The sequence below is a fragment of the Schizosaccharomyces octosporus genome (genome assembly GCF_000150505.1).
Source record: "Schizosaccharomyces octosporus yFS286 unplaced genomic scaffold supercont6.2, whole genome shotgun sequence".
Lineage (NCBI taxonomy): Eukaryota > Fungi > Ascomycota > Schizosaccharomycetes > Schizosaccharomycetales > Schizosaccharomycetaceae > Schizosaccharomyces > Schizosaccharomyces octosporus.
The window spans coordinates 2,142,208-2,168,713 of NW_013185620.1; the positions used below are offsets into that span (position 1 = coordinate 2,142,208).

At 37.3% G+C, this 26,506-nt stretch overlaps 13 protein-coding genes across 13 annotated transcripts; 6 read left to right on the forward strand and 7 right to left on the reverse strand.

Annotated features, from left to right (window-relative positions):
• Positions 1 to 253: 253 nt before the first annotated feature.
• SOCG_00394 (F-box protein Pof8) lies at positions 254 to 1,456 on the reverse strand (the record flags this gene model as incomplete). Its single annotated transcript, XM_013162814.1, has 1 exon — positions 254 to 1,456. One exon carries the CDS (start codon positions 1,454 to 1,456, stop codon positions 254 to 256), a length of 1,203 nt encoding a protein of 400 aa, XP_013018268.1.
• On the forward strand, positions 1,270 to 4,462 carry SOCG_00395 (mRNA cleavage and polyadenylation specificity factor complex subunit Ysh1). Its single transcript, XM_013162815.1, has 8 exons — positions 1,270 to 1,710; positions 1,768 to 1,854; positions 1,916 to 2,013; positions 2,106 to 2,234; positions 2,277 to 2,454; positions 2,496 to 3,218; positions 3,268 to 3,417; positions 3,480 to 4,462. Exons 1-8 carry the CDS (start codon positions 1,663 to 1,665, stop codon positions 4,260 to 4,262), a joined length of 2,196 nt encoding a protein of 731 aa, XP_013018269.1. The 5' UTR covers positions 1,270 to 1,662; the 3' UTR covers positions 4,263 to 4,462.
• Positions 4,424 to 6,122, forward strand: SOCG_00396 (MTC tricarboxylate transporter). The gene is made up of 6 exons (XM_013162816.1): positions 4,424 to 4,688; positions 4,758 to 4,783; positions 4,847 to 4,953; positions 5,012 to 5,085; positions 5,130 to 5,465; positions 5,521 to 6,122. The coding sequence occupies exons 1-6, from the start codon at positions 4,626 to 4,628 to the stop codon at positions 5,878 to 5,880; spliced, it is 966 nt and encodes a 321-aa protein (XP_013018270.1). The 5' UTR covers positions 4,424 to 4,625; the 3' UTR covers positions 5,881 to 6,122.
• A 25-nt stretch (positions 6,123 to 6,147) lies between these two features.
• On the forward strand, positions 6,148 to 7,802 carry SOCG_00397 (ATP-dependent RNA helicase Uap56). The gene has a single exon (XM_013162817.1). The coding sequence runs from the start codon at positions 6,223 to 6,225 to the stop codon at positions 7,525 to 7,527; it is 1,305 nt and encodes a 434-aa protein (XP_013018271.1). The 5' UTR covers positions 6,148 to 6,222; the 3' UTR covers positions 7,528 to 7,802.
• Positions 7,803 to 7,884: 82 nt separating this feature from the next.
• Positions 7,885 to 9,535, reverse strand: SOCG_00398 (uncharacterized protein). Its single transcript, XM_013162818.1, has one exon. It carries the CDS (start codon positions 9,354 to 9,356, stop codon positions 8,067 to 8,069), a length of 1,290 nt encoding a protein of 429 aa, XP_013018272.1. The 5' UTR covers positions 9,357 to 9,535; the 3' UTR covers positions 7,885 to 8,066.
• A 118-nt stretch (positions 9,536 to 9,653) lies between these two features.
• SOCG_00399 (Cullin 1) lies at positions 9,654 to 12,535 on the reverse strand. Its single transcript, XM_013162819.1, has 5 exons — positions 12,332 to 12,535; positions 12,197 to 12,283; positions 12,073 to 12,137; positions 11,913 to 11,989; positions 9,654 to 11,774 (listed from the first exon to the last, which is right to left on the reverse strand). Exons 1-5 carry the CDS (start codon positions 12,397 to 12,399, stop codon positions 9,768 to 9,770), a joined length of 2,304 nt encoding a protein of 767 aa, XP_013018273.1. The 5' UTR covers positions 12,400 to 12,535; the 3' UTR covers positions 9,654 to 9,767.
• Positions 12,536 to 13,180: 645 nt separating this feature from the next.
• SOCG_00400 (glucosidase) lies at positions 13,181 to 16,105 on the forward strand. The gene has a single exon (XM_013162820.1). It carries the CDS (start codon positions 13,963 to 13,965, stop codon positions 15,850 to 15,852), a length of 1,890 nt encoding a protein of 629 aa, XP_013018274.1. The 5' UTR covers positions 13,181 to 13,962; the 3' UTR covers positions 15,853 to 16,105.
• SOCG_00401 (SWI/SNF and RSC complex subunit Ssr1) lies at positions 16,015 to 18,156 on the reverse strand. Its single transcript, XM_013162821.1, has one exon. It carries the CDS (start codon positions 17,774 to 17,776, stop codon positions 16,238 to 16,240), a length of 1,539 nt encoding a protein of 512 aa, XP_013018275.1. The 5' UTR covers positions 17,777 to 18,156; the 3' UTR covers positions 16,015 to 16,237.
• SOCG_00402 (ER protein translocation subcomplex subunit Sec62) lies at positions 18,113 to 19,410 on the reverse strand. Its single transcript, XM_013162822.1, has one exon. It carries the CDS (start codon positions 19,290 to 19,292, stop codon positions 18,450 to 18,452), a length of 843 nt encoding a protein of 280 aa, XP_013018276.1. The 5' UTR covers positions 19,293 to 19,410; the 3' UTR covers positions 18,113 to 18,449.
• On the reverse strand, positions 19,346 to 23,058 carry SOCG_00403 (prevacuole/endosomal FYVE tethering component Pep7). Its single transcript, XM_013162823.1, has one exon. The coding sequence runs from the start codon at positions 21,456 to 21,458 to the stop codon at positions 19,863 to 19,865; it is 1,596 nt and encodes a 531-aa protein (XP_013018277.1). The 5' UTR covers positions 21,459 to 23,058; the 3' UTR covers positions 19,346 to 19,862.
• SOCG_00404 (SNARE Slt1) lies at positions 22,346 to 23,335 on the forward strand. Its single transcript, XM_013162824.1, has one exon. The coding sequence runs from the start codon at positions 22,436 to 22,438 to the stop codon at positions 23,102 to 23,104; it is 669 nt and encodes a 222-aa protein (XP_013018278.1). The 5' UTR covers positions 22,346 to 22,435; the 3' UTR covers positions 23,105 to 23,335.
• Positions 23,103 to 23,916, reverse strand: SOCG_00405 (40S ribosomal protein S24). Its single transcript, XM_013162825.1, has 2 exons — positions 23,825 to 23,916; positions 23,103 to 23,768 (listed from the first exon to the last, which is right to left on the reverse strand). The coding sequence occupies exons 1-2, from the start codon at positions 23,891 to 23,893 to the stop codon at positions 23,433 to 23,435; spliced, it is 405 nt and encodes a 134-aa protein (XP_013018279.1). The 5' UTR covers positions 23,894 to 23,916; the 3' UTR covers positions 23,103 to 23,432.
• Positions 23,917 to 24,152: 236 nt separating this feature from the next.
• SOCG_00406 (rhophilin-2) lies at positions 24,153 to 26,462 on the forward strand (the record flags this gene model as incomplete). Its single annotated transcript, XM_013162826.1, has 1 exon — positions 24,153 to 26,462. One exon carries the CDS (start codon positions 24,153 to 24,155, stop codon positions 26,460 to 26,462), a length of 2,310 nt encoding a protein of 769 aa, XP_013018280.1.
• Positions 26,463 to 26,506: the final 44 nt, after the last annotated feature.

Sequence of the window (26,506 nt, forward strand, 5' to 3'; positions counted from 1 at the left end):
ATTAATGCAAGGATGAAATTCTTCATCATATTATTGTTGTCCTTGTGACAAGTAGTCATTGCAGTGCCACGAAGTTCAGAAACGGATAGAATGTCTTGCCTCAGCTAATTTACGATACTTGCAGTAGTAGAATCACAGGGGTAAAAAGATGATAGTCAACAGTTTTCATACTTTTTTTTAAAGCTTTAGTAAAATTCTATACGGGAATTTAAAAAAGAACGTGACGAGGGAAATGGCTGAATATGTCAAAGAATTATTTTTTTAATTTTCTTTGAATTTGATTCCAGTAGGACTCTTCTTCAAATCCTTCAATTAATTCAGCGGAAATGAATGGGCCAGTTTTATCATGTTTCCGATGTGCACGAATATCATCATGAGCGTCTTGTTTCCTACGCTGGTTTGAGAAGCAATCTACACATAAGCTTGCTTGCTCAGATGATTTCCATCTCACTATGGCTTCTGTTTCGTCCTTTCGATAGTCAATGTACATTGGTTCACATATTGCTGTGGGGTCTTGACGGGAGAAAACATAATGTAGTAAGCTTTGAATGGTGCTTTTATTTGTTAATCGATGCAGGTTAGTAAGCCTTGTTAGGTGCCCTCGCGGAAATTCTCCTTCATTTTTCGGAATCTTACTTTTTGATTCTTCACTAGAATCCTCCAATGCTTCCAATGGGTGTTTATGATGTTCTTGATTTGTGGGTGAGGATAAAACTGCCTGATTTTGATTTTTCTGCAAGCTAGGCACCGTAAAATATGTCCTTTTAGGGTATTTCAAAGAGTTGTTTTGATATTCCATGTACATTTCTTCCCTTTTGGTCCATTCCTCTCTCGACAGTAGCTTCCAACCTTGAGGAACAACAAGAGATGTCAGAGTTTCCTGGGATATAGATTGAGCCAAGACTACAAAAGCATATCCTTCAGGAGTAGGGATAACATCAAGGTAGGGAAGAAACCCAGAAAAGCATTCTCGTAACAGCCCGGCGAGCAAAAACGGCTTGTTGGATACAGTTGCTGGAAATGGTTCCACATATACTATTCGTTCGAATAAATCCAAATTGAAATCAAACTTATTCTCGTTTTTTATAATGAAGTGCGAACCTTCATCGAAGGTAAAAAGCTCATTTTTCATAGTTTTAACACATTGTTTTAGATTAGCTTGAGTGGGCGACATTCTCAACCCTTGCCATAATTCTTGTTTGTTAATTAAGTAACTCAAATGAAATTTTTCTTTTTCTTTTTCTTTATAGAATAGTATCTCAATCATACATTCTACTGCTCGAACAAACTCTGGCTTTAAATTGTTCACATCCTCAGGACCCGGTATTGTAATGCTATTTAAAGAAGCTGAGGTAGAACTACTTGTGTTTTCATTTTCCTTATCCGTGGGTGTATGCTTCGATATATGAGTTTTTGCTGGTTTATTGCGAATATTTACTTGCCTTGGTAAAAACATCTGTCAACCGTAAGAGAGAAATATTTAATATTTAAATAATTTAAAGAACCAAAAAACTCAAAAGTTCTCCAATGTAACATAGATTTTTTGATATATCAATTTGGATTGATGGAAATTCCTAAGTGGAAGACAAACACCGCAAACCTTGCCCGCGCAAACACCATCAGATATTTGGAATTGGTGTTTTTTTGAAATCATCTAAAGAAATGTCCAAAAGAAAAGATATTGACGAGGAGGTTTCTCCTGATCCTTCGGTATGCGCCAAAAAATCGAACATATAGTAGTACATGTTTAACTGACAATTGTTATAGGATTTGCTACAGTTTATCAATTTAGGGGCTGGTAATGAAGTTGGAAGAAGCTGTCATATCCTTCAATACAAAGGAAAAACAGTAATGGTATACATTTTGAGCAGTAACAATCTGTGTACTTTTCAATTATCTCTAACAATTGTAATAGTTGGATGCTGGTGTACACCCTGCGTACAATGGCCTCGCGGCTTTGCCATTCTACGATGAATTCGATCTCAGTACCGTCGATGTTTTGCTAGTCAGCCAGTAAGTTGTATCATTTGCGAACATTAGCCAGTCGTGAAGTGGTTAATTTCCACTATTGTTTATTTTTTTTTCCTCTATTAACTTAGTAATAGTTTTCACTTGGATCATGTTGCATCTTTACCCTATGTAATGACGAAAACAAACTTTAGAGGCCGTGTGTTCATGACTCATCCTACAAAGGCTGTTTGTAAATGGCTTCTATCAGATTACGTTAAAGTCAGGTATTATTGTTTATTATGGAAAAAGTAAAAGCTAACATACAGTAATGTCGGCGTAGAGGACCAGTTGTACGATGAGAAGGACTTGACAGCAGCTTTTGAAAGAATGGAAGCAGTTGATTACCACTCTACGATTGAAGTTGAAGGAGTTAAATTTACGCCATATCATGCCGGCCATGTTTTAGGAGCTTGTATGTTTTTTATTGAAATGGCGGGAGTTAAAGTAAGTGGTTTGTCAGAAAACAGGTCATATTAACGTAGTAGATTCTCTATACAGGAGATTATTCTAGAGAGGAAGATCGACATTTGCATATAGCTGAAGTTCCTCCCACAAAGCCAGATATCTTAATTACGGAATCTACGTATGGTACTGCTTCACACCAACCTCGTCTTGAAAAAGAAGCTCGTTTACTAAACATTGTCCACTCTACTATTCGCAATGGTGGTCGTGTATTAATGCCCGTCTTCGCACTTGGAAGAGCCCAGGAATTACTGCTTATTTTGGATGAATATTGGAACAATCATTATGATTTACGTCCTGTACCGATATATTATGCTTCTTCTTTAGCAAGGAAATGTATGGCAGTATTTCAAACTTATGTAAACATGATGAACGATAATATCCGTAAAGCATTTGCTGAAAGGAATCCCTTTATATTCCGATATATAAAGAATTTAAGAAATTTGGATAGATTCGACGACATTGGACCTTCAGTTATTATTGCTAGTCCAGGTATGCTTCAGAATGGTGTTTCTCGGGCATTACTAGAGCGCTGGGCTCCTGATCCTCGAAATACTTTGTTATTGACTGGTTATTCTGTTGAGGGGACCATGGCAAAACAAATAACTAATGAGCCGGTTGAAATTACATCCATGTCGGGTCAAAAAATTCCAAGAAGGATGGCTGTTGAAGAGCTTTCGTTTGCTGCACATGTTGATTATATTCAAAACAGCGAATTCATTGACCAAGTGAAAGCTGATCATATTGTATGTTCGATAATCAACAAATCAGTATTCAATTTACTAACGTATGTAGATTTTGGTACATGGCGAGCAGACTAATATGGGTCGTTTAAAGAGTGCGCTTTTAAGCAAATTTCATAATCAGAAACTTGATAGCAAAGTTTATACCCCGAGAAATTGTGTACCTTTATTTCTTTACTTCAAAGGAGAGCGTCTCGTCAGGGTAAGTGTCTCTTTAGAAGTCGCGGTTGACTGTGAATTTGTAAATTAACTACTATTTTATAGGCTTTAGGGAAAGTTGCTGTTCGAAAGCCAACGGATGGGGATATAATGAGTGGAATCTTAGTTCAAAAAGATTCGGTTTATAAGCTTATGTCTGCAGATGACCTTCGAGATTTTAGTGACCTCACAACAACAGTCTTAACTCAAAAGCAAGTTATTCCCTTTTTCTCTAGCTTAGAACTGGCTAAATATCATCTTAATCAGATGTTTGGTCATGTGAAAGAAGAACGAACGAAATCTGGCACGTTACGTTATACTGTCATGGATGCCATTCATTTGAGCATGCCAACAGAGCATAAACTAAATTTGGAATGGGCTGGAAATATTATGAATGATACCATTGCCGATTCAGTGATTACCGTTTTATTGGGAATTGAAAGTAGCCCAGCTTCTGTAAAATTAACTAATCATAAGTGCGTTCATGGGCACACTCATCCAAGGAAATCGAAGGCTGAAGACAGAATTAGTAAACTGATGATGTTTTTAGAAAGCCAATTTGGTGAAAGCATTACAAAGTCAAAGGACGGAGTTTACATAAAGATCGATCAGTACGAAGCTTCCATCGACTTCTCCACCATGAAGGTGGAATGCAATAATGAAATTCTTCGAACAAGGATTGTCCATGTTCTTTCCCGAGCTGTAAACACAATTCTTCCTTTTTCGGAGTCAATAAAGGACGACCCTGATGCTGAGGGAGAACCAAGAAGTGAAGACTACTCAAGTGAAGGAAGTGAAGAAGCTAAAACAACATCTAGTCTTGAAGAGGAAAAGAAAGAACTCACCTAGTCATTGTATACGATTTTGGATACCTAAAAAAAAAGATATATATATTGATGCATTTATTTGAACGAGCGGGTACATATGTAGGATACTTCAGTTAGGACGTTATAATGTCATTCGATGGAGTAGTAAGAGCTAAATTGTATTTTGCAAATTTATGATATTTTACTTGCTATTGCTCTTTCGTAAAAAAAATCTCTTCTGGGGAGCGACAGATAGTATCGAGTAATTTCCTTTATTTTTTTATTTTTGAAAATACAAAGTAAAGTAATACAAGTTTCTTATAACGCTTTATTTTGATTGATGCATTTAGATCTAATTTGATGACTACATACGACAAAAATTTCGTATCCTCCTACAAACAGCAAAATGTCAAACAATAAAATTCCAACGTCAAAATACGATCTTTCCACTTATTGGGGACGTGTACGCGTATGTAATATGTCTAAAATAAAAAATAAATCAACTTTGGTTCTTTAGTTTGGTTATTAACTGTTGTAGCATGCAATGGACATCACCGATCCAAGGTAATTAACATAAAACAAAAGATAATTAAGTGTGCATTGACTGCTAATCGCTCTTCTTGTTAGAACCCTGTTATCTACAAAAAAGGATATTGACGATGCTGTCAAGACTTTACGCGAGTTTGAAGAGGGAAACTGTGCTTTGAGTGATAAAGTTTGGAGTGCTAAAAAGGGTATGTCTATACATGTCGTTGGAAGAGAATTAATTGATATTAATGTGTTTTAAACTAGTTGTTGATTCCACCTTGCATCCTGATACAAAGGAGCCGGTGTTTCTTCCTTTCCGTATGTCTTGTTATGCCTTGGTACGTTAAGAATTTTTATCCTTTTATACTAACATAGGTCTTAGACCAATTTGGTTGTCACGGCTGGAATGCTTCAACCTAATCTAGGTACTGCTGGAACAGTTTTTTGGCAATGGACAAACCAGTCAGTTAACGTAGCATTCAATTCTGCGAATGCCAACAAGTCTACTCAATTGACATTACCCCAGATGGCAAAATCTTACATGTACGCTGTTACTGCTAGTTGTGGTGTTGCAATTGGTCTCAACAAGGTTGTTCCTCGTATAAAATTTTTGCCCCCTACATCGAAGGCAGTTCTTGGACGTTTGACTCCATTTGCTGCTGTTGCTTTTGCAGGTGTCTTGAATGTATTCTTGATGCGCGGTGAGGAATTGCGTCAGGTATGTACTTTACGAAGTTATAAGAAAAAGAGCAGTATTTTAACGAATGAAATAGGGAATTGATGTTTTTGATAACGAAGGCAATTCTTTGGGCAAGAGTAATCGAGCCGCCTTGTATGCAGTTGGTGAGACAGCTCTTTCTCGTATCATCAATGCTTCGCCTATTATGGTCATTCCTCCTCTCATATTGATGAGACTTCAAAAAACAAACTGGCTTCGCAAGAGCCCCAAGTTGACAATTCCAGTGAATTTGGGTTTGGTTGGTATTACTTCCTTGATTGCGCTACCTTTGGCTGTTGGCATCTTCCCTGGTAGAGAAACCATTTCTCCCATGAAACTGGAATCTAAGTTCCACGACTTGAAGGATAAAAATGGAAATGCTTTGGAGAAGGTTGAGTTTAATCGGGGATTGTAAGCTTTTGGACTATATGGAAAAAATATCCAATATACTGCTTGTTGCTTAACAAGCTGTTTTTTTGGTAGACAAATTGTCTTGAGAAATATGAGTTAGGTTATTTGTTCTTTGTACTTCATATAAAGTTCATAAAAAGGAAGTATATAAACGTATTACTAAAGAAAATTATACTGTTAAGCAAGAATTCACAAATAAAGGTTTGTTTACATTATACGGATATGTAACGTCTTTGTTTAGCGAGATGTAACGACTCGTAATTATGATAACCAGTCATGGGAACGCGTTCACGTTGACTAGAGATTCTATCTTTCACCAACCACCAAGTAAAGAGAAATTGGTAAAATGGCAGCTGCTCAGGAGGATTTGATTGATTACGAAGAAGAGGAAGATTTGGTTCAGGACCAATCTGCTCAAGGAACCGCCACTACAACTGAAGCTACTGAAAATGGTGAAAAATCTGACAAGAAAGGTTCTTACGTTGGTATCCACTCTACTGGTTTCCGTGACTTTTTGTTAAAGCCTGAACTTCTTCGTGCAATCACGGACAGTGGATTTGAACACCCTTCTGAAGTGCAGCAGGTCTGCATTCCCCAGTCCATTTTGGGAACTGACGTTCTCTGTCAAGCTAAATCTGGTATGGGTAAAACAGCCGTTTTCGTTTTATCTACCCTTCAACAAATTGAACCAGTTGATGGTGAGGTTTCTGTTTTAGTTTTGTGCCATACCCGTGAGCTTGCTTTCCAAATCAAGAATGAATATGCTCGTTTCAGTAAGTATTTGCCTGATGTCCGTACTTCTGTTTTCTATGGTGGTATCAACATTAAGCAAGATATGGAAGCTTTCAAAGATAAAACCAAGGCACCTCATATCGTTGTCGCTACTCCTGGACGTTTAAATGCCCTTGTTCGTGAGAAGATTATGCGGGTGAACAATGTCAAGCACTTTGTTCTCGATGAATGTGACAAGCTCTTAGATAGCGTGGATATGCGTCGTGATATCCAAGAGGTTTTCCGTGCTACTCCTCCTCAAAAGCAAGTTATGATGTTTAGTGCTACTCTTTCCAGCGAAGTCCGTCCTATTTGCAAGAAATTTATGCAAAACCCTCTTGAAATTTACGTCGACGACGAAACGAAGCTTACTCTTCACGGTCTTCAACAACACTATGTGAAACTCGAAGAGAAGGAAAAGAACAGAAAAATTAATGACTTACTCGACTCCTTGGAGTTCAATCAAGTGGTCATTTTTGTAAAATCTGTTAGCCGTGCTAACGAATTGGACCGTCTTTTACGAGAATGTAATTTTCCTTCTATTTGCATTCATGGTGGTCTTCCTCAAGAGGAGCGTATCAACCGTTACAAAGCTTTCAAAGATTTCGACAAGCGTCTTTGTGTAGCTACCGATGTTTTTGGTCGTGGTATTGATATTGAACGTGTTAACATTGTAATCAATTATGACATGCCTGATTCTCCTGATACTTATCTTCATCGTGTCGGACGTGCTGGTCGTTTCGGTACTAAGGGTTTGGCTATTACCTTTGCTGGTTCTGATGAGGATTCTCAAATTTTGGACAAAATCCAGGAACGCTTTGAAGTTAATATCACTGAGCTTCCCGATGAAATTGATGTCAGCTCTTACATGAATGCTTAGTTTTATTCATAGAAACAAAAAAATTTTTATATTCCCTTATGCTTTCTAATCCCTTCCTACGCGATCTGTTTAATGTGGTGTGGTGTTACAATTATTCATATAACATTACCCTTTTGTACCCTCGTTCTCTTCTGTTTTACTATCAGTTGTGTCTTTTTACTTTCTTTTTTGGTGATACACTAAGTTCTTGTTTATATTCGTTCTTCTGTATTTCTAGCTAGTGAGAATGATGGGTTAAAAACTATAGATTTTGCGTAGTAGCGTGTGTAATTACCTTTTTTCTTTTTTACAAATCATTTGTAAACACTACACAATTAGAAACGCCCACAGTACGTCTAGAGAAAAGTACTTATAATTTCAAAATTAACAAGCTTAAAGATTCGTAAAATTACCGTGATACTTTATCATAAACAAAATATAAATAAGAAAGGAGTATGACTTTGGTCGAATAAGACTCAACCTCATATACAAATGATAATTATGAACGTAAACCTTTATGGGAACAAACAAAGAACATAAATAATTGTCTAAATTAAATATTATGCGTCTTCATCAGGAACTTCTTCAACTGTAACGTTATGCCGAACAGAACTTTGAGATACAGGGCGTTCGGAAGCACCATTGTCTTGCTCACCAATTGGCCGATTGGTTGAAGACACTGCTTCTTCGTTGTTCGGTGTTGATTCAGGTTTACTTGAGGGTTGTTCCGTCGAAGATGTGGTAGGATGTTGCTCGGATTGCAAGTTCGCTGATTGCGCTGTCTCTGAAGTGGCTGTTTCTTTAGCTTTAAAAGAAGCATTCTCGTCTTTCATAGGATTGGATTGGGTGGATTCAAATTCTAAAGGGCTAGATTCATCATCGCTGTTTACGACTGAATAGTGTCCGCTAGATAGTAGAGTCTCCAAAGGATCTCTTCTTTGAGTTGAGATTTCGTCTTCAGGTTCGATAACTTCTGGATCAGGATTAAGAGCAGCATTAGCCAGTTTTTCAAAGGGTGAAATACCAGGGGGTGTCTGAGAAACATCTATGTGCTTTCTTGCGTTGCCACGTTTATTTAGACGCCGTTGAGCACCTAAAAGATACTCATTTAGTTCAGCGAGCTCGCCATGGGTCAAATCATCATCAAAGGGATCCTGGTGAGAACGCTTCTCTGCCATTTCGTGTGAATAAGGAATTTCCGCGACATGAGGACTTTCATCCGAAATAGGTTGTTGTAATCCAATGTGAAAATCTTTTGGATCTTGTGTCGGAATGTCTAACTTCTTCGCCGAAGGTGATCTAAATTGTTCAGGTAGAGAATGTGTTCTTTGAGAGTTATCGGTGTTTTCGGTTGTTCCCTGTTGCTCATCAGAAGAGTTAAGATGCTCCACTACAGGATGATTAATGAAAAATTGGTGGAAATTTCTGGGTACTACAAGTTGAGTATTGGAAGGATCTGAAACTAAGATTCTTCGTAACAATCTCCTGGCTTCTTTCTCCCGGCGAATGTTTCTTTGTAACTCATCATCCTCATATCTCCTTTGTACAATAGTGCGTATAACTTGTTCGAAGGCTCTACGTTCCCGTAATTGTTCTAAATAGTATTCCTGTAAACGGGCTTCCTGTTCTCGCTCATGCAAGTACTGACGGAACTTTCTGTGTTGAATTTGCTGTAACACTTCTTGTCTGGCGTCGTCAATAGCACGTTTCCGAAATGCTAATTGTCGTTCTTGTTGTTGTATAACTTCAATCTGTTGATCAAGTTCTTTGAGAGCGAGTTGTAAACTGTGATCTTGCACATGCTGATATTCATTCCCATGAGGGTCTACTAAACGAAAGAAGGCTGCCATCTCAATGATTTTCTCCAAAACAATTCAAACCAAAGGAATCCTGAGTTTGTTTACAAGTTTCTTTTATTTTGTTGAAGGCAGATTAATGTTACTTATTTGTGCCTCATATATGTCGTTAATGTCGTGTTACCAGAAAATACCGGAAACATCTACGAAGGTCTATGTAAAATTGAGTTTCACGCTATGTAATAATATTTAAGATAGAGTTCGTTAGTACTTTTAAGTTACGTTAAGCGAAGCTACTAGACATTCGCTATCGCTGTACGTGCCAAAAAGGAATTACAGTACTTTACTTCTACGGTAAACGGTAAAAAGGATACTTCCATGAAAGCTATAGACAAAAAAGAAAAGGAATGAAATATGATAAATTATTAACACCATGGTATTCTAATAAACAACAATTAAATAAACTCAAGCAAGGTAAACATATTCATCACGTCCTTGTCGCTCCAGATATTCTTTTTCAATTAACATATCAATGCATCTCTTGATATCTGAAACTTGAGGAGCAAATCTGCTTTTGATTTGATCGATAGTTTCTTTGACCAAAACAACATGCTTCAGTGTCCTTCTAGCTTTCATAATGCGTACAATGGCAGATTGCAATAGTAACTTCCGGTCTTCTTCGATGGTTTTCTGTGTTTCTACTACTTCTTGTTTTTGTTCAGACTTTATGGGCAAATTGAGTTGAACACGAATTTTTTTCATCTTGAAATTCATATTCAATGTATACACACTGTCCAACTCTCCAAGGTTCTTACCTTCCTCAAGTAACAAAACTTTTGCGCGTAAGAAAATATTAAGAATTCCGGTCAATATGTCCTGATTCAATCCAGTCAGCTCTAACAACTCATCATATTTGTATGAAGTTCTTTGGTTGTATAGAAGTAGGACAGCCATTTGGAAGGTAGACACTTGAAATACGTATGTAGTGCTAGAATTAGGATTAATACGTGCCTTAATTTCTCCTTTGGACAAATGGAAAAGCCAACTTAACTTCCGACCATTATGGCAGGTATTATAATAACCTTCAAACCGTTCGTAAAGGGATTTTAATTCAGATGGGATATGGAAATTAGAGGAACTAGCTGTTAACGGCCAGAATGATGTTCCTAAAACCATGGCATAAAAATCAATGGGAGACTTTTGCATTTCTGGAAGCTGGTGGAATGATTCAGTTAATTCCTGAGACAAAGATATATCTTGAAACATTCTCTGCAATTTGCTGGTGTATTCGAATCCACAAACTTCCTTCAACTTGGAGAGCATTCCTGCCTCTGCATCTTGTGAGTTGGACATTCCATTGACCAATCGTTTGGCCAGGAGTTTCGTATAAAAGTTTTGAAAGACGTCCTTATCCTCGACATAGCGGAAAATAATGATAATGGAAGTTAATATGTTTTCTATATCATCAACCTCTACCGTTTTGCTGTTCTTGCGCAAAACAGAATCCGAGTATTTAGCCAAAAGTTCAGGAGACCTTGACGAAGAAGGGTGACAGACGATATTGCGATTTACGATTTCTCTGCAAGATGTATCCAAAGATTTTGTAAAATCCGCATCCCCATGAAAAGCTGTGTCGACAAGGTTTTTCGAAGATAGATATGTGGACAAAAGCATTTCAAGGTAATCTTTGGGATCTACCTCAGATACCTTGTTACCTTCAGGCACAATTCTAGCAACGGCAAGAAATCCAGACCGCTTTACAAACTCTTCAAACGACTTTCTCAATGGTTGTAATCCATTTGGTGTTCTAGACATTAGACGATACATTCTAACGATATCGTTATGGCAGTTTTCATCAAGCATGCGCGAAAAATCATTATGTAAAACCTCGGCATGTTTAGTAATTAGTTCATCTTCAACAGCTTCCAGCAATGGTTTCAGCGTAGACTCGTGCAAATACAAGTGAACAAGCTCTTCTTCTTCTAAAAGTCGGTTCTCTGCTTTTCCAAGGTAATCGGTTATGGAATGCATTGTGATATACTGAGACGATTCGGTCCCGTAAAATTCCCTCGAAGATGAAATAAATCGCTGTTCAAAAAATGTTTTGTAAGAACTGAGATTGGCCTTCGACATGTCTGCCTTGTCGAAACTTAATGAAGTGATGGAATCAACACAGACTTTCACGTCCTTCATATCGACTGGCTCGTGCGACCGCTTCTTGTTGAGTACGTACAACAAACTTGCAAGCATATCATCGCATATATGCATAAAAACATGATGGTACCACGAAACGAGACACAATGTATAGATATCGTAAACCACAGTATCGGAAAACCGGTTTTTCAGTTTTACCCAGTATCTGTTAAGGTATCCAAAAAGATGATGAAGGAACCTGGAAGAGGTCTTAAATTGAGTCCAACAGTTTGCATATGCGGCTAATCGGTCTTCATGCGTTGATTCTGAAAGCGATGACTATTACAAAAAGTTAGCATAATTGTTCTCAAGCTGACATAAAAACCAAATGGCAAAAAAAATGCTTATAAAATATAAGGAAATTTTCCTTTAAAAGTATTCACACACACACACACACACACACACACACACACATACCGTTCGTAATTGCGTCAGATACTCTTTCAAGTACAATACCAAGTTGTTATATAAGGCTTCACCTAAAACATTCGCAGCTGATGATTCTGTTAGTCCATACATCCTTAATAATGGGAAGATATATGATTGCTACGTGTATGTAGCAATCAACTATACATACTCTGATCGCTGAAACTTTCTACCGACATTGTTTTCGAAGCATCGGCACAATAATTATGGATAGCACTAGAACATCAAGTTAGTCAAAAACTTTTACTTCTTGTCTCAAGCAGTGGTCGACATACGTATAGAGCTCCATATATCGAGTAATTGACATTCCTTCATCCAATCGATCCAAAATATGCAAGACGCCATCTTTGAGGAAGTCCCACCTATTCAATGGTTAGTATCAAAAATTGCTTAATTCATCCATGCCATACGTTCCGTTTAAAGAATCATATTTTTCGACATGAGGAAGATCATTATTGTTTTTTCTCGGCACCGTCATGAACTATATTCTCTCAATAAAAAATAACAATAGGATTCTTCAAATTTACTTTATAGCAAAAAAAGCAACAGTGGTTGGCGAAAAGCTAGTTTCCTTGTATGGCCTACGTTTGCTTAGTGTATGAAGGCCAAGACTTGTATAGTGAACTCCAGCAGAGCATACAATATGATTTACGATAATACAGCATTTACTTAACATGAATTTTCAGTCGCCCTTTATTGCTTTGGATATAAAGAGGCGGAATATAAAAACTAGATTGATTCTTTTTTAAGACAACAATCGATGGTAGAATCGTTCATATCCAAGGATATCGCTTTTCTCGTTATTTTTTCAAGTGTCACTATACTAAGCTCCACAGATATTCTCAAAAACGAGATGAAGAAAATACAAGACAAAGAAAGCTAAACTATGAATAAAATTATTTGATAAAAAGAAAGTATATAGAAATTGTCTTTCTAAGTAAGAGAATTGCCGCACAGTTGATAGGAACAAGACATCGCTCTGTTCAAGGGAGTATCAACAATAAGAAAACTTGAACGACAGAAACAGTTTTTTAGATAATCATTGAAAAGAACAAAAGAAAATAGAAATCTATTCAAAAGCTGTTTTTATATAACAACTCTTTTACTGCCTGTTTCTGCTATTCTTCACTATTAATTGTTGTTACCTGAGTTAATACCCCGGGTAACAAATAGGCGCAAAGCGTTGGAACGACGGATGGCTAGGGCCTCAAGTGTATTCTATCTTCTTCCTATACTACTACTGCTACCAACTACGGAAAAGGGTGATCTCTTGTGAGACAGTTGAAAAAATAAAAAAGAAAGGGTGAAAGGATTTTGACTAGAATCCTTTTTACATTTGCTTCCGAGAAATTGAGCCCTTTTCATTCGACCAAGAGTTTGCTGCAATTCTGTATACGGTTAGTCTTCAACAGAATACTTTAAAGAGCGTTTATAGTGGTTTCTTTTGAAATTAAATTTATCGACTTGAGCGCTATTTTTCAAGACACGACATTTTAATTAATTTTGTAGTTTTTTTTTCTGTTACACTGTCGTTTCTTTTGGAAATCTCCATTCATTTTACGACATCTATATTCCCGCAATTTACAGGAAAGCTTGTATCTAGTATTTATTTATAACCAACATACTTTTATTCTCTTTGTCTGGCTTTCAGGCTGTGCATTTCTTTCTTATCAAGATAGGTGATTAATTAGCACCCAAAGAAATTTTTATTTGCTGTACGCTGTTTTCTCTCGTTTAATTGCTCTTCTATTCCCCTTCTTTCTCTGCGATCATAAAGATCATTGTGGCCTTTGAAAGGTAATCATATATTTTTTGTTGCTACAAATCAGTTTGTGTAGTTTGTTCCTGCCCCCTTTCGATTTTGGGTCTCGTCACTTTGCAAACAAGTGAAGATTTAAACAAACCGATTTTGCATTGAAAGAGTCTCTCTTTTTCTTATTCACTTTTATAATTTTGTGGATAAATTTTGTGTTGGAAGTTGTTAACAATTTTTAATTCAGTCCTTACTTTTTAAAGTTTCTTTAGTTAAAAAGAAACTAGCATGTACGACGATCTACCAAGAGGCAATCAGCCTCCCGCGAATGTTAATGATATTGGAACTATGTATAATTCGCGGGACACCAGTGCCTCGTCTTTTACGAACCTAAATGATTCTTCTACTCGTCTTTTACACAACGGTTCTAATGCCAATGTCAACAGCGGCGCGATGGCCGCTGGGGTTGGCGGTAGAAGAGCTAGTGGTTATTCTCGCCCGAGTCCCCAAACATATAATAGGTACCCTAATGGGGATGCGAGTAATAGCTCTGGTATGTATTCGACTTCACCTCCTCAAAACAATAGTCTCGCGGATGACATTGAAAACATCAACCGCTTAGAAGCTGTCGCTTTTGCCGGCCCTACTGCTGGAGATCATGATTTTGCTCTGAGTAAAGAAGACAAGGAGATTGATGACTTTTTGCACTATCCTTTACCTGCCAAAGATGCTAAGCGATTAAGCTATTTCGTCGGTGGGGAAGGTTTCATGCAATTGCTTTTCCTTGCCTTTCTTATCTCAGGTACCGGTATGCTCTTCATTGGCTTGCCAATTCTCACTTACACTGGACATAACGCTCTCGCAAGTACTTCCGATAATGGTATTACCAATCATAAGTTTAGGAGTTTAAGCATTCTTCGTTCAAAGTCCCTTATTGATTCTGAGACGCCTCAGGAAGCTTATAAAAAAACTGTTCCCCATCTTGGCACTTTAGATTTGGTCTTTTCGGATGAGTTTAACAAACCTGGCCGTACATTTTATGACGGTGATGATCAATTTTGGGAAGCTACGGATTTGCATTATGCCGCTACTAGTGATTATGAATACTATGACGCTGACACTCCTACTACAGCTAATGGTACCCTTAGACTTCGAATGGATGCATTTTTCAATCACAATTTGAATTTCAGGAGTGGTATGATTACAAGTTGGAATAAGTTGTGCTTCAAAGGTGGAAGAATTGAGGTTTCCGCTTCATTGGGTGGCAAGCCGGGAATTCCTGGTCTATGGCCTGGTATTTGGACAATTGGAAATTTAGTTCGTCCTGGTTATTTAGCTACTTCCGATGGTGTTTGGCCTTATGCTTATGACAGCTGTGATGCTGGTATCACTCCTAATCAATCTGATCCTAGTGGAATATCGTTCCTTGGCGGACAGAGACTTCCCAAGTGTACATGCGATGGTGAGCCCCACCCGAGTCCTGGAAAAGGTCGTGGTGCACCAGAAATTGACTGTCTAGAAGGAACTTTTGGTAGTGGAATTCCTTATAATGGATCTATCAATATGGAGAGCATGCCTGTCGCTTCTCAATCTCTTCAAACCGCTCCTTACGACATGTTTTACTTCCCCAATTACGACTATGTTGTTGTTTATAACCAAAGTATTTCAGCAGTAAACGGTTGGACTGGTGGTGTATATCAGCAAGCTTTGTCTGTCGCTACGCAGTTGAATAATACCTGGTTGAGTAACAGAGCATATCAAACATATGGATTTGATTATCAGCCTGGTTATGGACCCGATTCTTTTATTTCATGGTTCGTTGGTGATAATTATACATGGACAATGTACCAACCTGCCATTGGAGCTAATGGAAACGTTGGACCTCGTGGTGTAAGTGAAGAACCTCTAATTATCATTCTGAATATGGGTATTTCACCTACATGGGTTTACTTTTACTGGTACGAATTGAGTTTTCCTGAAACGCAGTACATCGACTACGTACGTATTTATCAAGATACATCGAAGAATTCGAACCATGAGCTTGGCTGTGATCCTAAAGGTTTCCCAACAACTGAGTATATTGCGCAACATCCCAAGGCCTATAAAAACTACAATGCTACTAGTTGGGAGATGGCTGGTTATAGTCGTCCTAAAAACAAATTGATGGATGGATGTTAAACTTTCAAATACGTATGATATCATGAATTGGGTTCCAATTGACTGTACCTTTATTTCGTTCTTTTTTTCAATTGGCATTAGTATTCATTTTACTCGATTCCTCTCTTTTTTTTCTTTTATAAGATTTCTTTTATTTGTTGCATATCATGAAGCTTATGTAATTTTGATTACATTAAAAATTCAAAAGTTTTGTTCTTCCTAATGTTTTATTTTTAGTCAATACAATATCAAGAAAATTAAAGAAAGCCCATAATATTAGTATATAGTGATTTTTCATTCATAAAATTGAGAAAGTCGGAAAATGTATAATACTACAATCCAAACCACCTGTTCGTATCACATCGAAAGCGCTGTGTGCTTTGGGTTGTCTAAACCCAATATTTCTTTAAATGTTAGTGCCCGAAGAGGAGTGCACAGCAGGTAATGTTGGGGTGGCAGTAGACGATTGAAATGGTGAGGCATTACTAGATGAATCCTTCGACTGCAAGCTCTGTTCAATTTTTTTTTTAGCTGCAATGCATTCTCTTTTCATGAAAAGTTTCTCTTTATATGTTTCTTGCGCAAATAGATCTAATTCCTGGGATTTAAGTCGCACATGTTGATCTAAGTAATCAAAATGGGACAGTTTGGAGTCTATTAACTTCAATTGAGTATCCATAGCCTCTTTAGTAGTTGATGACATTCGTTTTTCTTCATCAAGAAGATAATCTTCAACGATATCATAGTTGACAGTGTCAATGTCCATAGTTTCGGTTTTGATATGCGATGATACATGGTTTTCTACTTTTTTAGCTGAATTACTTCCAGCTTTTAGAGAATTTGAAGTTTTCAGTGAAGAAGGCTTCACCAACTTCGCTAGTAATGTCACTACAGACAAAATGGGACTTTTGTCTTGTAAAGGACGTGCTCCAGGATATGGAGTAGAGGAAGATTGAAAAAGCTCCTTATCTGTTGACGGAAGGTTTAGAAATTTCAATATACATTGTTCTATCGTTTTGGAACCAACATGACCGGAAATTTTGGACCAGTCCTCCGGGAACATATCAAGCCCTTCATATAAAAGGAGCATTTCTTGTGACGTCCAATGAGTGTCATCCTTTTTTGGAGAAGGACCAATTTTTCTATAATCCTGAGATGTTTTTGGTGGAGGAAATCTTTCTTGGTCGTAGCAAACTGAACAAACTGAATGAGAAGGATCGGAATCGCTGGTATAGTAAGTGCCACTAAGAATTACACTACAAGAATAGCAATGTGTGGGAGGGACCTTTTCTTTTTTTTCAATGTTTTGATTTCCTATGGCAGCCGGAGATGGTCGGGGAGCACTGCCCTTTAGGGTCTCCTCCACTTCAGAATCATAGATGTTTTTGCGGAGAATAGAGGGTTGCACATTATATGGTTGAGTACGAGGAATAGAAGAAGGCGGAGGGGGGACGAGTGGTGCCAACCCTCTCGGAGTATCAGCCAAAATTTGGAAATGGCTTGTGGAAGGCGGTCCAATTTTTGAGGGCCGTGTAGAAGGGTCTATATTATAATTTATAAGTCCCCATTGTTCCAAGAATCGATGAACACGTAAAACTGCACAAACATCTCCTGCTAAATTACGTCTGCAAGCAGTAAATGTCAGGTAGACTTTTGGATTGAGTCGAAAAGCGCAAATCATAAAATCGCGATATTCTTTGTAAACTTGAGGGGTTTTAGAGGAATTCTTGCTATCAAAGAACTCAGGATTGCTATTCCTCTCAATTTCATGTATATTACTGAAATCAAACCACTGGGCCCATTCAGGAATTTCTACGGAAGGCAATTGACTCAACAAAAACTCTTTAGCTTCATCCTTCTGTCCGTTTTCTTCTATTTCTATTTTTTCTTCATCAATCTCCATGGAAACGTTAGAATCGGTAGGAGGTTGGACTTGTTCAGACATTTTGTTTTACTTTTCCCTTAAGCATTCAAATTCGTGTTTTAAACTTCCGTAAATAGTATAAATGTACTTTTTGATATTTAAATTCAAAGAATTTTTAATACAACAAAATAAGAAACATTAATGTTACACGAAGAACGCTGAGTAAGGTTTTGCAAAAAATGGATGGTATATACGAAGTCAAATATTGAAATGCTGAATTACGGAAGTAGCTTCATACGAGAGAAATCTACGATCGATGGAAATTGTAAATATAATTTTTTGATTTTACTGTTGTGCTTTAATGAAATATTGTTTCAGGTGATATTACGACCGGTACAATGCATTCTAATTAGAATCGTTTATAATATGGAAAAGGAAGAAAGTCAGTTCTCAGGATGACTTTAGCTTTACCTGATAAAAAAATAGAGTAAGAATTCTTATTTTAAGACAGGAATTACTACCAAAATCATTAAAGACTAGCTAGCAACTATAAATGACAGTACTTGCTCATATTAAAAGATTATTAGGATTGAGATGAAAACAAAGAAAATGACCAAAGCTCGTAAAATGTAACACAATTATAGAGAAGGTTCGAGAGTGATTGGTCTATGCGCTAACTAGGAATCGTATTGAATCCAAAGCCAGTAAGCTATATTGGGAACGTAACTTTTGAGAACTTTTGCAAATATATATTTTACTCGTGCACTTCTTCTATAGTAGGATTTCTAGGACCAGCTTTTGTGGATGTACTTGTATAATGAGGTTCGGCAGATGTGGATGTAGCAGCAGAGGATTGTTTTTCTGCAGAGCTAGCGGAAGGAGAAGACTTTTTTAAATTCTTTTTCCCTTTCTTAGACTTCACTTCTGATTTAGTACTATGCCAAGCCCAAACGGGTTTGAAACTATCACAGAAGCCGACGTCAGCGAGAAGATTAGGGAACAACCAAAGTCCGGGACTTGCAACAAGAGCAGTGAGACAGTAGAGTATAAAGCGGAAGATAACTAAGGCAAAGAACAAAACAATTATACCTAAACCGGCCATACTGAGATACCAAGCTCCTTTACGCATAGACATGGGCCATAAAGGGAATAGAACAAGTGCTAGCACTAATAAAGCAAACAAAACTGCCAAAGCAATAACACGCTTTTGCAAAGGCTCATACAGCCAGACGTAGTGCATGTCATCCTGGAAATCTTGTGTCCGATTCACCTGCAACTCGACAACTTGCTGCTTTTTTTGTCTTGGTGGAAGCTTATCAACGCGAACCATCATAGAATTCATGATTAAGAGCTTAAACAAGTCGACTGCATCTTCGCGTGTTGAAATAGACGGAAATCCCTTCACCTTTTTTGGTGGGTACGAATCTGAGAACAAAAACCGATAAGCTCTTTTTAATCTGAAGTAGTAGACACGTTTTCCATTAAGTATTGCAGGCTTCGTTTTCAACTCTGGACGAGATTTCAAATAGTTTGTGAACCGGATGGCAAATGCACGCGTTTCTTGATCATTCTGGGAAGGTATGGCAGGACTGTTCATGCTAAATTCCCTTTCTATGGATTTCTGTTTCGTTTTTAAACAAAAGGTAGATGCTGTGGATACGTTTCGTAACTGTAAATGTGGGTAACGAAGTTCGTTCTTCCAGTGTAAGTAGGTTATGTTCGATGACATGCGAATTCAAAAGATTTTGATTTTATTAAGTAAACATAAAGAAATCAAATCTTACATTTCATGTGGGAGAGTAAAAAATAAAAAAATAAAAACATACGCAGAGTTATATGTAAACTTGTAAAAACATCATACAAAAATGTTTATAGTCTATAGTATGAAAGGCATATAACAATAATGGATATTCGATTCCGAATGACGAGCTAAAGTTTCTAAAATTCAATTGATGATGAGAATTAAAGGAATGAATTATTGTTAATTAGATTAAATTCGTTCAAAGTACTTTCGATATGTTTGGGCATTTAAGTATAATGCATGGGACAATCATTAACAAGAGAAGGTCGGTACATCTGGATGAATAAGTTGTTACACTTAATTGTGCTTGTTACCAACAAACAATGGCACTGGCAAAGTGAAACCTAAATGGGGAGAGAATAAACGTTAAGCCATATTTAGCTTCTCAATGCTTTCTTCAAGTTTCTGAATTTCATCTTGCAAAGGCTTTAAACTCTGCATCAGAATTTCTACTTCTGAAAAATTTCGTTTAAGTTTGGCCTTTCGTATCATGTTCTCGACAAGAAACACTTGTTCCTCTATCACTATTTTCATCTGTATATACTCATTTTGCTGTTCTTCTGCTTCTTTCTTCCGGGACAATGCATCTTGTTCCATTTGTGAAGACCAGCTTTGTCCAACCTGGAGTTTAGGGATTGCTTGTAAATGAAGAGCCGTCTCTTGAAGGAAGCTCTTCCCTTCAGCGCATACACAATGTTTCAGGCGCTCTTCTTCTTCGGTATTTACAGGATAAGAGGATATTTTTTTGATAGTGGATTCATATCTCATATACAAGTCTGAAAATCTTTGACGGACTTCCTTCGTTTTCTGTAGCAAGTCGTACGTTACTACTGTTCCGCTCAGCAACACTGCCAAATTATCCTTGAACAATTTTATATAGTTCTGAAGTGCATGGCGAAACACTTGTAAATGATTGATATGTAGTACATATCCCGGTATATGCTCCTTGTCTTTCTGAAATGAAATGGTTTTGAAATAATTTTGATTGCAGGAGTTGCAAATTAAAAGATTTTGAAGTTGATTCAAATGTAAAATTTCGAGTACACAAAATCGACAGACGACTCTTCCGCATAATCGACAATGCCGCCGACGGCGAGTTAATGTAAACCCATTATTACATTCAGGACACGTTTCTACCTCTGAATCATCTTGCCAATTTACAATTTCCTGTTCCATTTTCTTTGCTTTGTTCTTCACTAAAGCATCAAAAACGGATACCTCTTCAGATGACCATAGAGATTGAAGTCTCTGCATGCGTTTCTGTAAGCGAAGAAATTCAATCCTTTTCTTATCAGCAATCGGCTTCCGAAAGCTTTCAAAGGTTGGAAATCGAGAACGAGTTTGACCATGCACGTCGTTGTAGCCTGGTCGATTTTCGTAACATTGTTTGCATACGCGGGACCAGAACCCAAAATCTGGATCATAACTTGCAGAAACCGAAAGCTTGGCTTGATAAAGAGTATGGTAATTGCAAAAAACATAACCACATTTGCGACAATGAATACGTCCATTAACAAAGTTTAGTACTTTGTCACAAGTAGGATCATGGCATTTCATATCGGCAACTTCTGGCTGCCAATGCTCTCTAGTAATAACTGGGTCTGTAAGCTTTGTAGCTTCAATTCCAATAGCACCAGTCTGATCCCCATTTTGTTCATATGGTTCTAACTTCAATAACCGCTGGGCTGCTTTTATGTGTAGAGTAGTGGCTCCATTAATCGTCTTTAAAAACCAAGAATTCACAAAATCTTGATTCTTTGGCTGTGTTTCTTCTTCCGGCGTAATGTGAGTGATGTCTATGTGATCATTTAAGGATTGTAAATTTGGTAACTCCAATCCACAAATCGGACATTCAACGGATTTTTGAAGGCAAATCGATTCACTGAAACTTTCGCTTCGATTCGTATTCCTTGAGTTGTTCGATGGAACTCGAGAGCCAATTCGTCGTTTGCCATTTTGCATTCTAAGTTTTTCTGACAATTCTTTCAGTATTTACCGATAAAAAAAAATAGTAGATTTATAACCTCTTAAATTCCCCTTATTTCTATCCGTTCAATGAACACATACAAGAGAGTACTTTATTCAGTCTTCCCTTTTGTTATACGTTATTAACAACCTAGTAGACAGCTCATAAATGAATTATAATATTAAACCAATGTCTTTCATGGATTTTAATGATTTGAAGATAAAACTACAAAGGTAAAGTAGAGATATTTTGAATGTGTGTGAAACATGAGTGGTGACGAAGCTTTAATCATTGCTTTACCCTTTCTTAGCCATAATATAATCAATTTCGCAATAATAAAACATTTATGCAAAGAAATTAGAATAGATTAAAGCATACAAACTGAAACTGAGTTTAGGTCTCCTTTGAAATATGGCTCGTTCCACTATAAGAAAAGGTAGATAGCACAAAATCCTTCAACAAGTTCAAGGTTAATATATAACAGGAAATTTAATAAACAAATTGACTATACACTCATTCTTTAATCGTTTCAAACAGTTTTCTATTAATTGACTCGCTCCATTGCACTAGTAAATAAACAAACCGAATTTGAAATTGTGTAAGCATCTCCATAAATTTACGTATAGAGAGAGACCCAAATATTAAAAGCCGTTCCATAAAGATGTTAGGCGTCTAAAATTGGAAGAACATTAAGAATATCCTTACAGCTTCAATCTAATCGTCCTCAAAGACAGCATCTTAATATGTCTGTATATGCAATTTATAATAAAATATTTTTATTGCAAACAAATAATAAAGCAAGAACTGTTTTTAGTCTTTGACATGCATGGTTGTAAGTTACTCATAACTTGATTTCTACCATAGTAGTTCGCAAAAGCAGAAACACTAGGAAACCCTGTGGCATCCAAGATCTAAGTACGAAAAAAAGCAATAAAGCTAATTCTTAAATATAAGCAAATAAATTTGGACAATTATGAGTGAAGATTTGGTGTACACATTGGAACGTCGATTCCGGCAAGAACAGTCTTCATTTGTGGATCCACTAGAACTTTACAAGGTTGAGAAAAATTTGGATTATGCTCGAAAAAAGCTTTGGGAAGAAGGAAAATGCCAATTGGAAAGGGTAGGAGAACCAGAAGGATTGTCCAAGCGAATCATGACTCTACAAGGAAAGATCAACGATCTGAGGGTAGCTCTTGAAGCTAAAATAGAGCAAGAAGAAATTAACATAAAAAAGGAACAAGAAGAAGCAGCAGCTTCGACGATGGAGGAAATTCGCAAACGGGAAATCAATGAACGACAGCAAGAACAGCATTTACAATTTGGTAATTCACAATTACTGAATCATCAGCGGTCCGTCCAAGCAGATATTTCTGACTCTCTACTTCACATGGCTTCTATCTTGAAGGAAAATGCTATATCTTTTACGAATGCTTTAGTAAATGACAACCAAGTGGTAGAACGGGCAGGCTCTTTACTAGACAAAAACGCCAAAAGCCTGGACAATACACATCAAAATGTGAAAGACTTTACAAAGTCTAAAAAGCTTTCCTTTTGGTTACAGATTGGAATGGTTCTCGCTGTAGTCATTTCATTCCTAGTTATGATGTTTATTTTACAGTTTACGAAAAACCAAAACTAATGATAAATCACAACTTAGTGGATATGTATTTATTGAATTTCTACTGATGAAGGCAAGGAAAAATTTTAGTTACTTTCGTTTGTTTGGACTAGTGTACCCGATCAATATTTCAACCCTGCTACTGTACTTTCAAGACAGCTAAGCTGCAAACAACAAAAGTAGGCGCTTACTGTTTCAAACTTTTCACATTTGTTTATACAATATTAACCTCAATAAAGAGTAGATAACCAGCAACGTATTTTGAATGTACCAATCACTAGAGAATCTCATCAATGAGAAAAAACGCTAAAATGACTATTGAGTTCCTTTTTATGCACCAAAAATTTCATTAATCTTGGTTCTTGGCCTTTCTCTTGGCAAGACGCTTGCCAGTACCGAAGACCTTCTTGCCTCTATTCTTACGTTGCTTGCGTTGTTGACGGGCAACCTTCTCAATAGGCTGAGCTTGGCCAACACGAACCAAACGGTAATGAGGCTCAAACTTCTTCATGGCTTCATTGGAGTCGTAGATCAAGGCGAAACCGGTAGATCTGCCACCACCAAATTGGGTACGAAGACCGAAAGCAGTAATGCTGTCAGCATCGGCCTTGTACATTTGAGCCAACTTTTCACGAAGTTCATTCTTGGAAAGGTTGGCCTTACCAGGGTGCAAAATGTCAACGACCTAATCGTCCCAGTTAGTCATCTTGTCAGGCATAGCCAAATGTCTTTTGTTCTTACCATTTGCTTGCGTTGAAGCAAGCGGTTGGTCATAAACTTGCGAGTTCTAATGGTCACCGCCTCACTCATATTGGTCTTGCTGTAACTTCGTAGCTCGCATGTTTCGAAATTTACTACCAGAAAGAACAGTCACGTCAAAAGTGGTGAGGATTACCGCAGAATACTATTACTCGTTAATACGGATAAAACTTAAATGTACACCCTCATTATATGGAAAATCACATAACACTGAATAAGGAGCCCTGGTGAACAAAGATCATAGCAAAGGCTGTATCATACTTACCAAGTAAACACTAAAGGCAAAGCCATTGAAAAGAAGTAGGTAGCAATGGAAAGGTTATTGACTCCTTTTTTCTTTCTGAAGAAAAAGGAGACAAAGAGAATTGACTGGGTAGAGCCTTTTACAGCATTTGTTTCAAGAGTATACGGAAACAGTATTGACATAGACGATGAGATCAAAAGCTTCAACACTTTACGCGATAATATGTTAGGAGCAGACGATGCCAGCTCTGGAAAGAATGTGATTTACAGTTACTACGGACAATTGGACTACTTGTCGTTTCGATTTCCCACTGGAGGAAATGGAATAAACATTATCTTTGAATGGAATGATAGTTTATCCAAAGGTGATTTATGGTACAAACAGTCCTCCTTAGCATTTGAACGTGCTTGCGTTTTATTTAACCTCGCTGGTTTACTTTCAAGATTAGCTGCAACTCATGCTACTCGTCATACCGTTCAGGATTACAAGCAAGCGGCAAACTATCTGCAATGCGCTTCTGGTATCTTTAAGATGATTCGCGAATCTTTTTTACACGCTCCTGGAGATGATTTTGAATCACAGTTTCTGCTAGGAGTACATCACTTACTCCTTGCACAGGCTCAAGAGTGTGTACTTGGTCACATGTCGATGTCTAAAATGAGTATGTCTCTTGCAGCAAAGATAGCTGCCAGTGCTGCTAATTTATATGAGTCTTCTCTGCGTTCTTTTGAATCTATGGATTCATCTCCAAATGCATTTTTCGTTTCTTTATCATCTGCGAAGCATCAGACTTTAGAAGGTTTATCTTGTTATTTAATGGCTGAGAGCTGTAAACAAGATTCAAAATATGGGCTTGCTATTGGCTTTTATAATAAAGCTAAATCCATGCTTCAGGCTGGCCAAAAATCGTTTTCATGGATAAAAGCAGATTCCAGTTTCATACATAAACAAAGTACTACTGAGTACACGGATTCTCTTTCAAAATTTATAAAGGAAAACTTACGAGGATCAATTACTAGCACAGAAAAGGATAATGATTTTGTTTATCATGAACCCGTCATTCGGGAAGCAGAACTTCCACATATTCAACCTTTACAAGCGCTCCCTTATCTTACTTTAGACAAGTTATATAATGGAAAGGAAACCGCAAAATCTGTAATTGGCGAAGATTTATTTAAAGCATTTGTACCTACTGCCGTTACTACTGCCATTTCCTTATATTCTGAAGAAACGGCGAAGCTTTTTCGATCTGAACAGGAGGAAGTTGAACGGCAGAATACACAGCTAGCAACCGTTTTTGCTACGTTAGATATTGAGCATCTACAAGAACTGACACGTTCAGATTCTGGTTCTTCTGCTTTACCTAAGGAGTTGGCAGATGCCAGAACGAAGATACTCAATCAACAGTTTCCAGAGAAATTTCATATGTTGAAAGAGATACCAGTCCAACTAAAACGGAATTTAACTCAATTGGAATCTGAGTTGGATAAAGAGAGTCTGGAGAATTCGAAAATGAACTCTCGGTTTGGTACGGCCTGGACATTATCACCTAGCCAGGTTTTCGCGGCACCTTATCGTCAACAAATTCATTCTTTTTTTCAGGACCTGGAAAAAGCTGCTTCTATAGATAAAGCTATTTTTCAACAATACCAGTCGATCAAGGAAGATATTGAGACGCTTTGTGACAGTAATAAGATAGACGCTCTTTTTGGATCAGCTATGGTTTCTTTAATGGAAAGCCCCAATGTGCCAAATTTGTTAGATCTACCGGATGACAATATAGAGCTGGAAAGAGAGATGAAGATTCAGTTAGATTTACTAGAAGAGCTCCAGGCCAGGGTACAAAAACTTGTCCCACATCGTGAAGCTACCCTCAAGACACTACAAGAAAAGTGTTTACATGATGATGTATCTGAAGCATTGATGCAAAACACGAACAAGGCTGAGAGTTCTATATCTATGGAACAGCTTTTCGCCCAACAATTAAAGAAATTTGATCCTTTGCGAAATCGTTTGCACGGATCTTATCGCCAACAACAATTACTCGTAGGAGAAATGAGAAATGCTGTTCAAAAATTGAAGCGGAATCCTAATTTTAATAGGAAATTGGATATTTATAATCAATCGTTTACAAAAAACAAAGATGTATCCGTTCGACTCCTTTCGTCAGCAATCACTGCAAATGCGATTGCTGAAGGCATTTCAAATGGATCAAATTACTATCGTTCTCTCGAACTGAAATTAGAAGAATTTGAGTCACAATTGAAAAAGAGATTATTGAGTAGAAGAAAGGAAGGAGCTCAATGTTTAGCAAACATGAATTCTGCTGATAACCATTCTAACTTGTCTTCCAACATGCGAAACCTTCATCTCTAAGAAAGTCGATGTTAGGTAACAGATGGTTGTTACTTTTTTCTTTG

What these genes read in the sequence shown, in the direction of transcription:
- SOCG_00395 (XM_013162815.1), top strand. Translation starts at nt 1,663, where the DNA reads ATGTCCAAAAGAAAAGATATTGACGAGGAGGTTTCTCCTGATCCTTCG. An exon ending in AGGTTTCTCCTGATCCTTCG is followed by an intron (nt 1,711 to 1,767) that starts GTATGCGCCAAA and finishes CAATTGTTATAG; the next exon opens with GATTTGCTACAGTTTATCAA. An exon ending in GATGTTTTGCTAGTCAGCCA is followed by an intron (nt 2,014 to 2,105) that starts GTAAGTTGTATC and finishes ACTTAGTAATAG; the next exon opens with TTTTCACTTGGATCATGTTG.
- SOCG_00396 (XM_013162816.1), top strand. Translation starts at nt 4,626, where the DNA reads ATGTCAAACAATAAAATTCCAACGTCAAAATACGATCTTTCCACTTAT. An exon ending in CTTATTGGGGACGTGTACGC is followed by an intron (nt 4,689 to 4,757) that starts GTATGTAATATG and finishes TAACTGTTGTAG; the next exon opens with CATGCAATGGACATCACCGA. An exon ending in GTATGTCTTGTTATGCCTTG is followed by an intron (nt 5,086 to 5,129) that starts GTACGTTAAGAA and finishes CATAGGTCTTAG; the next exon opens with ACCAATTTGGTTGTCACGGC.
- SOCG_00397 (XM_013162817.1), top strand. Translation starts at nt 6,223, where the DNA reads ATGGCAGCTGCTCAGGAGGATTTGATTGATTACGAAGAAGAGGAAGAT.
- SOCG_00398 (XM_013162818.1), bottom strand. Translation starts at nt 9,356, where the DNA reads ATGGCAGCCTTCTTTCGTTTAGTAGACCCTCATGGGAATGAATATCAG.
- SOCG_00399 (XM_013162819.1), bottom strand. Translation starts at nt 12,399, where the DNA reads ATGACGGTGCCGAGAAAAAACAATAATGATCTTCCTCATGTCGAAAAA. An exon ending in AGAAAGTTTCAGCGATCAGA is followed by an intron (nt 11,990 to 12,072) that starts GTATGTATAGTT and finishes CAGAATCATCAG; the next exon opens with CTGCGAATGTTTTAGGTGAA. An exon ending in ATCTGACGCAATTACGAACG is followed by an intron (nt 11,775 to 11,912) that starts GTATGTGTGTGT and finishes TTTTTGTAATAG; the next exon opens with TCATCGCTTTCAGAATCAAC.
- SOCG_00400 (XM_013162820.1), top strand. Translation starts at nt 13,963, where the DNA reads ATGTACGACGATCTACCAAGAGGCAATCAGCCTCCCGCGAATGTTAAT.
- SOCG_00401 (XM_013162821.1), bottom strand. Translation starts at nt 17,776, where the DNA reads ATGTCTGAACAAGTCCAACCTCCTACCGATTCTAACGTTTCCATGGAG.
- SOCG_00402 (XM_013162822.1), bottom strand. Translation starts at nt 19,292, where the DNA reads ATGAACAGTCCTGCCATACCTTCCCAGAATGATCAAGAAACGCGTGCA.
- SOCG_00403 (XM_013162823.1), bottom strand. Translation starts at nt 21,458, where the DNA reads ATGCAAAATGGCAAACGACGAATTGGCTCTCGAGTTCCATCGAACAAC.
- SOCG_00404 (XM_013162824.1), top strand. Translation starts at nt 22,436, where the DNA reads ATGAGTGAAGATTTGGTGTACACATTGGAACGTCGATTCCGGCAAGAA.
- SOCG_00405 (XM_013162825.1), bottom strand. Translation starts at nt 23,893, where the DNA reads ATGAGTGAGGCGGTGACCATTAGAACTCGCAAGTTTATGACCAACCGC. An exon ending in TGCTTCAACGCAAGCAAATG is followed by an intron (nt 23,769 to 23,824) that starts GTAAGAACAAAA and finishes TGGGACGATTAG; the next exon opens with GTCGTTGACATTTTGCACCC.